Source organism: Cajanus cajan, chromosome 1 (assembly GCF_000230855.2).
Source record: "Cajanus cajan strain Asha chromosome 1, NIPB_CcT2T_4, whole genome shotgun sequence".
NCBI classification, from domain to species: domain Eukaryota; kingdom Viridiplantae; phylum Streptophyta; class Magnoliopsida; order Fabales; family Fabaceae; genus Cajanus; species Cajanus cajan.
Window position 1 is genome coordinate 83,239,200 of NC_138517.1, and position 10,546 is coordinate 83,249,745.

The 10,546-nt window shown below is 38.2% G+C and overlaps 1 protein-coding gene across 1 annotated transcript; it reads left to right on the forward strand.

The window, feature by feature from the left end:
• The first annotated feature begins 7,239 nt into the window (after positions 1 to 7,239).
• Positions 7,240 to 9,827, forward strand: MEF18 (mitochondrial editing factor 18). Its single transcript, XM_020348237.3, has one exon. It carries the CDS (start codon positions 7,401 to 7,403, stop codon positions 9,528 to 9,530), a length of 2,130 nt encoding a protein of 709 aa, XP_020203826.1. The 5' UTR covers positions 7,240 to 7,400; the 3' UTR covers positions 9,531 to 9,827.
• The last annotated feature ends 719 nt before the right edge of the window (positions 9,828 to 10,546 follow it).

Sequence of the window (10,546 nt, forward strand, 5' to 3'; positions counted from 1 at the left end):
TTCGACCTCAAACGGTGGTCCTAAGGTTCGGACTTGTTCTCGGGTTTCCGTAGAATGAATTGTATTGGGGTTCGTACTCGACCTCAGTTTTTGTGTAATAATGAGTTTCATCGAGGTTTGTATTCGACCTCATAATCTTAACAGGGTTCGTACTCGACCTCGTTTTGGAGTAGAACGAATTTTGCCGAGGTTCGTACTCGACCTCGTTTTGGAGTAGAACGAATTTGTGCATTTCATCAAGGTCCGAACTCGACCTCGGATAAGAGTGTTAAGGTTCGTACTCGACCTTATAATTTTACCGAGGTCCAGACTCGACCTCGGATAAGAGTGTTAAGGTTCGTACTCGACCTTGTAATTTTACCGAGGTCCGGACTCGACCTCGGATAAGATTGTTGAGGTTCGTACTCGACCTCATTTTTGGGTGTTGAGGTTCGTATTCGACCTCATAATCTTAACGGGGTTCGTACTCGACCTCGTTTTGGAGTAGAACGAATTTTGCCGAGGTTCGTACTCGACCTCGTTTTGGAGTAGAACGAATTTTGCCGAGGTTCGTACTCGACCTCGTTTTGGAGTAGAACGAATTTTGCCGAGGTTCGTACTCGACCTCGTTTTGGAGTAAAACAAATTTTGTCGAGGTTCGTACTCGACCTCGTTTTGGAGTGGAACAAATTTGTGCATTTCATCAAGGTCCGAACTCGACCTCGGATAAGAGTGTTAAGGTTCGTACTCGACCTTGTAATTTTGAGTGTTGAGGTTCGTATTCGACCTCATAATCTTAACGGGGTTCGGACTCGACCTCGGTTCAGAGTATTAAGGTTCGTACTCAACCTTGGTAAGGGCGAAAGAGATTGGTTCGATTTTGTTTTTTTTTTTTGTAAAAACAATAAATAAGAGAATAGATTCAGCAAAATGAGTAATTTTATTGATCGTTTTTGTGTGCCTCGTTAAAAACCCTCTCAGTCAAGGACTGAGGTGGGAAAAGAGTGCACAATTTTGTTTATACAGAAAGGAGAAATAGAACCTAATGAGCTATGGTGGGGGGACCCCCCTTGCTCCAGATGAGGAGATCTTCAGGCTCTCGGCGTAACACTGTCGAGCTGTCTTCTGATTTGCCTTGACGGAGATGATCTTGCCGTCATTCCCTGGGAACTTCATGGTGAGGTGTGGGGTGGACACCACCGCTCCGAGCTGATTCAAGGTTGGCCTCCCGATGATGATGTTATAGGAGGTGTTGGCCTCCACAAGGAGGTATCGAACCATGATTCTCCTTGTATCCGGGGGTACCCCGAAGGTTGTCAGTAGGTCTATGTACCCGCGAGTGTGAACTCGCTCTCCTGCGAAGCCGACTAAGGGCTCCGTGTGCGGCTGGATGAAAGAATGGGGGACGTCTAGCCTAAGGAACGTTGGCCAGTACAGGACGTCGGCCGAACTTCCTTGGTCAATGAGTGTCTTCTGTACCTCCCAGTTGGCGACCTCCACCATGATAACCATGGGATCATCTTGGTTAGGGCTGACACCCACGTAGTCCTCGACAGAGAAAGAGATCGGCGGTGAGCTTTGGTGCGAGGCCGAGGTGGTAGAGTGGATGCAGTTGACATTCCGCATGTGCCTTTTTCGGGTTGAGCTGCTGGCGCCTCCCCCAGCGAAACTGCCTGTAATTGTGTTAATCACTCCCCGTAAGGGGGCTTACCCTGTCTCCTGGCTTACCTCGGCCTGCACTGCGCCGTCGGCATTTTGTTGGGAGCTGGAGGGTTGATCCGTGCGGGCTCCCGAACCTCGGCCTCTGCCAAGTCCTTGGCCGCCATGCCCTCCTCGGTGACCCTGTTGCCGCTGGATGTATTGGCCGAGATGGCCTGCCTGTATGAGCTCTTCGATACGGTCCCGGAGCGTGCGACATTCCTCCGTGGTGTGACCGTGGTTCCTGTGGTACCGACAATGTTTGGACTTGTCGGCACTGTTTGGAGTGTGGCCTGGTGGTGGAAGGGCGAGTAAGTTGTTATTGCTAGCTTCTTCCAGAATGTGGACTCTGGGTGCGTTCAGGGGGGTGTAGAAGTCATATCTCCCCCCTCTGTTTGCCCTAGCCGACTTCTTGAACTGGCTGTCATTGTTGACTTTAACCTTATCGTTGTGTCCCTGCTCTGGCTTTGCTGGTCCTTTTCCGCGAACCTGGTCGCGGAAGGCGGAGTGCTCCTCCATCTGGATGTAACCTGCAGCGTGGGCGCGGAGCTCGTCCATGTCGCGGGGAGACTCACAACATAGGCTGTCGACGAATGGCCCGGGCTTGAGTGCCATGAGCATGGCGTGTAGGGCGACCTCGGGATTCAGGTTCCTGATTTTGATCGAGGTGGCGGCGAATCGTTCCATAAATGCCCGAAGCGATTCGTCGTCACTTTGCCTGAGACTGGCCAGGGCGGCTGAGGTGACATGGTGAGGTCGGCTCGTCGCATATTGCACGGTGAACCTCCTGACTAGGGTATTGAAGCTGTCAATGGATTGAGCAGGTAGTTGTGTGTACCAGTTGAGCGCAGCCCCCTTAAGTAAGGTCAGAAAAACCCTACACAAGATAGCATCGTTGTTGGTGTAGAGATTTACCTGTGTTGTGTACAGGTCGATGTGCTCATCCGGGTCTGTCGTGCCGTCGTAGCGGTCGAGGTGGAGAGGCTTCCATTCGTGAGGGAGTGGTGTCTCCATAATGCCATCCATAAAAGGGTGGCGGCGGAAGGTTTCTGGTTCTCCCGCAGCATGAGTAGGGGCCTTTCTGATTTCATGGGCTGACCTGTGTGTCGGTGCGTGAGACCGATGTGTGGCCGGCCGCTGAGTTGGTGTCTTGGTTGCGGTCCGTGGTTGAGAGACTGAATGTTCCTCTTCCTCGTGGTGGCTGCTCACATGAGGAGGATGATCAGAGGGACGTCGAGGGAGTTGGGCGCGGATGCGCTCGTTCTCGGCGCGCAGCGCTGCCAGGTTGGCTTCATTAGCGGTGCGCATTGCCGCTAGATCAGTGTCGTGCTGGGCACACATGCTTTGTAGGTCGGCGGCGTGTTGCTGCCGCATCTGCTCGACCTGATCGATCAGCCTCCTTAATGCCACTTCACTGTTCATGGTATTCGTATGATCTGCGTCTTCTGTTGCGCGTCTGCTATGGCTTCTGGTGCAAACCATAAGCGTGGCCGATAAGAGCTGTCTTGATCAGCCCCACGGTGGGCGCCAAATGTTCTTACCGGAAATCTATTGTAGAGATGATCCTCCGAGTAAGATTGGTGAGCCTCCTTCGCTGGTACGCTTGATGCTCCAAGATGGGGGTGGTACCTGCAAAAGAGACTCTGATGCTAAAGTTAGTGTTTGTGGGAGTATGAATCTCGTATAAGTAATGCACGTACCTTAGTGTGAATTAGGGTTGCTTTGGGCCTTGGGCCTGAGATAAGATATAATATGATTAGATAACGGACCTCGTCTAGGACGAGATCCTCGGGAATCGGTTATGATTCGCTTAAATGTCGAGCTGATACCATGCGGTGCGCGTCTAAGGTCGGCTTGCGTTGTGGTGCCGAGCTTGGAGCTCGGTTACGCGGTACGGATAGTACAGAAGGTATTTTAATTTTTCACAATAGAGTAAACCATTCATCAGAATTAGAATTTCTTATAGAATTTAGCTTTGAGTAGATTTACCTGACTGTGTATGTACTTAATGTTGCACTTTTCCGGGTCCAAGTGTCTTGCTGATCTCGAGAAGGTGGTAACCCATTCAAAACATTATTGAGTTCTTCAATTAGCACTGTTTTCCTATCCAATCCATGTCTTCTCCAACCCAGCTTCCACTTCCATTTAGATCCCTCAAAACTTTTTATATTAGCTACAAATGCTTATGTACTATTTGTCAAAGTGTACAACCTTGAAAACTTGCTTTTCAAACTATCTAACTTTGTCCAGTTATCATCGCAAAAGCTAAAGGCCTTCTTATCATCAAGGTTGCATTCAACCTGCTCCTTGAACCACCCTTCATTTTCAAATTCACCACTTAGAACCAACACATCTTTCCACCATTGTGATAATTTATTCTTTTTTAATTCAGAAGTATAAGGCAGTCATTTACCATATTTGGAATACAAAATTTTGGTCCAAAGAGACTCTTTTTCCACCATTGATATCCACCTCCACTTACTAATAAGCACCCTATTGAAAACATTAATATTCTTCAATCCTAGACCGCACTTCTCCTTACTTCAGCACACGTTTTCTCACCTTATCCACATCACGATTTTTCACCCTCAACTGCACCCTACAAAAAATCTAATGATATTCAATTATAACTTTTTTCATTTAATTTTTCTTATTGGTATTAAAAAATATACAAATTTCAATGAATTGTTTTAATGAATAGATTTTTTGAGATTTTTTTAGTAAAATTTACATATAATTTAGATAGAGAGAGATCAAGAGAGAGAGAAGCTCTTTTTCTTCTTGCCTTCTTCTTTCTAGGTTCTTCTAGAGTGTTTGATTTGTAGCGGGGAGTATCAAATTTGAATCTTAAGCTAAGACTCAGAGGGTTGTGGTTGTGCGGAGTTTAAAAGCTCAAGATTCTCCTTTCTTCTCCTTCTCTTTTCTCGCAATTTAGTTCGAAATCGAGGTAAGGGAAGCCAAAACTTAAAATATTGCTACATTTGAGTTACATGTTGGATCATCATCAAAGATGTGATTTGTGGCTGAATTGATTGAGTAAAGTAGATTGCATGTTTAGTTGCGGTTGTGGATGTTCTTGAATGAATTAGACAAAAATGAATGATCTTGATACGTTGATGGTTGTATGTGGTGTTTTATGAAATTTTTGAGTTGTATGTATGAATCTAGTAGTGATAATGACTTGTAGATGGTGTTTAGGAGAAAAATTTGTGAACTACAGGTGACTCAAAAACCATTTTTATCTTTCAATATTAATGTATAATTTATCAATATTTATTTTTTAATTATTAAATATTAAATTATTTTTGATCTATTAAATATTATATATCGTTATTTTTTTTAATTATTAAAATTTAACAAATGTTTATTTTCAATAAAATTTAATATTAAAATATCACATTTTTAAACATGTATTAAAAATATATTTTGACAATTCTACTGGTTAATGAATATCATAAATTTGAATATGTTTAAATTCAATAATATGAATAAAAAAATATAAATGTATAGAGGATTGTATGTACAAAAATGTTACTTAAAAGAATATGAAACTAAAATCATTTGTTTATGAAAATGTTGAAAATTTTATTAATTTTATTTTTTTTATTCAAACCTTGTCCTTTATGTTATTTTTTATGACTTAAATATGTTTTTATTTTATATAAAATTAACAAGTTTTGATTTTAGTCCTTGTAAATTTTTTTCTATGTTTTTCATTCTTATAAGATTAAAACTATTATTTTTAGTCCTTATTTTATGTAATCATGTTTAACTATTTTTTATTTATTGAAAAATTAAGTAACTATTTTAAGTGTTATTTACAAATATTACTAATATTATATTGATATTTAAAACTTCTAAAAAAATTTATAAGTCTTTAAAATAAATATTATTTATCTATCTTAAAATGATTATTAGAGACTAAAATTAGTTAGTTTAAATTTTAGAGGGATGAAAATCAAAGAAAAATATTTTATAAAGATCAAAATTAAAATTTACTTATTTTACTAGGACCAAAGACAATGTTTATAAAATTTAGAAAGATGAAAAATAAAAAAAAAAATTTATAAAGACTAAAATCAAAATCATTAATTTTATAGAAACTAAAAACACATTTAAGCTTTTTTCTATTAATTGTATTATGTTTTAAAAATTCATATTATCCTTTAAAATCTAATAAAATCATTTCAAATCTTATAAATTCTCAAGATACAAATCAATTAAAATCTATATTACAAAATATTAATTAATTTTTTTTAAAAAAATATTAAAAAATTATTACATTATTACAAAATCATTTTAAAAAAACTCTTAAAAGTCATTAAATTTTTAAAAAATCTTTTAAAATTTATAAAACTATTTTTACTATAATAACCTTTTAAAATCTCAATCCAATGCTCTCACTTTATACGTAACTTTTCCTCCCCTACTTCAGCACCTTGTAAAAGATTTTTACTCACTACCTCCCTAATCAATCCCCCAATTCCTTCCACTACAATTAAAAATAGGAAAGGCTTCATAGGGTTGCCCTGGCAAAGTCCCCTCTGGACCGAGAATTCTATTGTTGCACTACCCATTTACTAACATCGATACTATGCAAATTCCAACCACCCCTTTGATTCAAATAATCCATTTTTCTCCAAATCCCATCCACCTAGCATATAGTAAAGAACCTCCTAACTGAGAAACATATAATCCATTTTTCTCCAAATCCCATCCACCCTAGCATATAGTAAAGAACCTCCTAACCGACAGAATCATATGCCTTTTCAAAATTTGCCTTAAATATAAACACAGTTTTTTTTTTTTTTTTTTTCAATTAGGCCTCATGCAAAATTTAAAGTAAAAAATGTCATAAGTATGACGAAAATTGTATGAAAATAAGTTTAAATACCAACTAAATTTTTTAAAAAAAAAATCACATTATTTTTTAGTTACTTATAAGATATATATATATATATATATATATTATAATTTTTACTATATTTATAATTTTTGTAAATTCAAATATTAATTGAATTTTATAATTTTTATATAGGTGAGTTCGATGTTAGAAGTTTCATGTACTAATTAATTAAATCAATCAAAAATCAATTTAGAAGTACATTACAAAATAAAAAAAAAAATTATTTAAAAGGAATAAAATCAACATAAATATAAAAGATAAAAGACTAAAATAAATATTTTACAAAGAAAATTAGAAATTAAGATTTAGTCAAAATTAAGATAAAGGAAAAAATATAATTTAGTTTAAAATTTATGAAGTCTTAAACAATTATTCTAATGAGTAAGAATTTATTTAAAAATCTTTAGAAACATTTTTTCATATCTTTTAAACAATTAAAACCCATTTAAATAACCACTTCTCTTGTCAAGTGATCATGAGACGTGTCCTTGGACACGAGAGTTAACTTGGTGATTCTAAGATGATTTCAAATTCAATTTTTATATGTATTAAAATAATATTTAATCAATAAAAATTATTTTCTGTAAATGTATATTAATTTAAAGTGATTTCTATCTATATCAAAATAATATTTATAGATTAATTCTTCATCGTAAACTTTGGGAGACTACGTAAATCATGTATATGAGAAAAAGAAAATTTAAATTTTGTGATTTTTACAGATTAATTTAGCAACTATAATTTTTCAGGTAGATGACATTTGAAAATCATGACAGAGCAGAGAAGGATCGAATTTTGAGTCTAATGGTCGCGTCTGATGTTGGTGTTAAATTCTGCGAGTCTCAGACTCAAAACCTTGTCCCGATCTCTACACTTTCTTCTTTCAGTTGAGCTTTCATCACCAAATCCAATTCTAAGATCAAGATGGATTTCCACCAAAGCCCCTCCGCACGTGCTAGACCCACTTCACTTCATTCGCATTTTCTGCAATGCGAGGATTCACCAGAATCATTACGAGTGCGAGCTTGCGTTGGTTTCCGCTCTCAAATACTGTTCTTCTTCCTCTCAGGGCCGCCAACTTCATTCCCTGACATTGAAACTTGGACTTCACTCCAACACCTTCATACAAAACAGCTTGATCAACATGTATGCAAAACGCGGTTCAATTAATGATGCCCAATTGCTGTTTGAGGCTTGTCCCACGATGGACCCTGTTTCCTGTAACATTATGGTTTGTGGGTATGTCAAAGCTGGTCAATTGAACAATGCCCGCAAACTGTTTGACATAATGCCTGCCAAAGGTTGTGTCTCCTATACCACTATGATCATGGGTCTTGTCCAAAATGATTGCTTTCGAGAAGCTCTTGAGGTTTTCAAGGACATGAGGTCTGATGGTGTTGTCCCTAATGATTTGACTCTGGTGAATGTGATATGTGCTTGCTCACATTTTGGTGAAATTTTGAACTGTCGAATGATTCATGCCTTGGCTATTAAGTTGTTTGTCGAGGGTCTGGTTCTTGTTTCGACGAATTTGATGCATGCGTACTGTCTTTGTTCTGGTGTAGGGGAAGCAAGAAGGTTGTTTGACAAGATGCCTGAAGTGAATTTAGTCTCATGGAATGTAATGTTGAATGGATATGCTAAGGCAGGCCGTGTAGACATGGCCAGGGAGTTGTTTGAGAGAATTCCTGATAAGGATGTGATTTCTTGGGGCACAATGATTGATGGCTATATCCTAATGAATTGTTTGCATGAAGCTTTGGTGATGTATCAGGCAATGCTACGAAGTGGGCTTTCACCTAATGAAATCTTGGTTGTGAATTTGGTATCAGCATGTGGTCGTCTGAATGCTATCAGTGATGGTCGACAATTGCATGGAATGGTTGTTAAGAAAGGCTTTGACTGTTACAATTTCATACAGACTACTATCATCCATTTTTATGCAGCTTGTGGGATGATGGACCTTTCTTGTTTGCAATTTGAAGTGGGTGCAAAGGGTCACCTAGAATCATGGAATGCTCTTGTTTCTGGATTCATAAAAAATGGAATGATGGACCGGGCAAGGCAAATCTTTGATGAGATGCCTGAAAGAGATGTGTTTTCGTGGAGTACCATGATTTCTGGCTATGCACAAACCGACCAGTCTAGAATGGCTCTTGAACTCTTCCATAAAATGGTAGCTGGTGGGATCAAACCAAATGAAGTTACCATGGTGAGTGTATTCTCTGCAATTGCCACTTTAGGCACATTGAAGGAAGGAAGATGGGCCCATGAATACGTTTGTAATGAATCCATTCCATTGAACGACAATTTACGTGCAGCTCTAATTGACATGTATGCAAAATGTGGGAGCATCAACAGTGCCTTACAATTTTTCAATCAGATTCAAGATAAAACCTATTCTGTGTCCCCATGGAATGCCATTATATGTGGGTTAGCCTCGCATGGACATGCAAGTATGTGCCTTGAGCTTTTTTCTGATATGGAGAGGTATAATATTAAACCCAATCCAATTACATTTATAGGAGTCCTAAGTGCTTGTTGCCATGCTGGGCTGGTGGAGCCAGGGCGAAGAATATTTAGAATCATGAAGAGTGCATATAATGTGGAACCAGATATCAAGCATTATGGCTGTATGGTTGATCTTTTGGGCAGAGCCGGGCTATTAGAAGAAGCTGAGGAAATGATAAGGAGCATGCCAATGAAGGCTGACATTGTGATATGGGGAACTTTATTAGCAGCATGTAGAACTCATGGAAATGTCAATATAGGAGAGAGGGCTGCAGAGGGTTTGGCACGGTTGGCACCATCGCATGGTGGAGGTAAAGTTCTCCTATCAAACATTTATGCAGACGTGGGAAGGTGGGAGGACGTATCATTGGTTAGAAGAGTCATGCAGAATCAGAGAATGGAGAGAATGCCTGGGTGCAGTGGTGTTGTAAGGTAGCTAAGGGGTTTCAAGTCCCTTAGATTATTTTGCTAATTTTAAAGATGAAGATGCTGATCTTTCAGTATGAAATGTTTTCTGAATAATCTGGCATTCAGATTTTGTAAATTGTTCACAAATACACTGTTGTACTAGTTTTGATTTAAACTCAGTCACGACAAGTACACTCGTTCTTGGCATGCTAACAACAGTGCTTAGTGCTGTATTCTGCTCTTCGTGCTGGATCTTCAACCACATTCTTATCACCAACATCTTCACCTAAATTGGGTAATAAAAAATGTTTGGAATCCTTTATGATCTCTTATCTTATGATATGTCTGTTTTGTTATTTTGAAATGTGCATTTGATTTAAGCTTATTTTAAGAATACTTTTTCTTTTCCTCACATTTTGAAGAGAGTTCTTGAAAAAAGTGATCATTCCTTAAAAAAAAAAAAAAAACTCTCCCAATCATGAAAAAATTACTCCTATTTTGATTCCATAGTTTTCAGAACTGGACTGAAAAAACTTGGAATGATTCATTCAACTGGTCCAATCAACCTGCAAAAATCAGATTTTCAAAATCTGGTATTCAGCAATGCTCCTTTCTGGATGGACGAGCGCATCTGAGAGCTCAGATCTCATAGTTGTTGGTTGGACCTCAGTCTGAGATGTAATGCATGTACAGGTTCATCCCCTTAATGTGAGATGTAATGCATTTTATATCTACTCTAATGTATTGTAATACTAGTTGAGCTAAATAAATTAATCGTTTATTGGTCATAGTTTTTCTGTTTGATAACTTCTTTTGACCATCATAAATAACAGAAAATTGTAATATCATTGCAATATAAGATTTTGATCTTATTATTTAATTGTATATATTATTACACTTTTAATTTTGTTGACTATCGTACTGTTACTTTAGAATTGATATTCAAACTGCATGGTTATTGGTTATCTTTAGTTGATTCCACCTGTATCGAGATGAATTTGCTTGTGCAATTATAGATACTGCAGAATATAAATCCGTGAATAT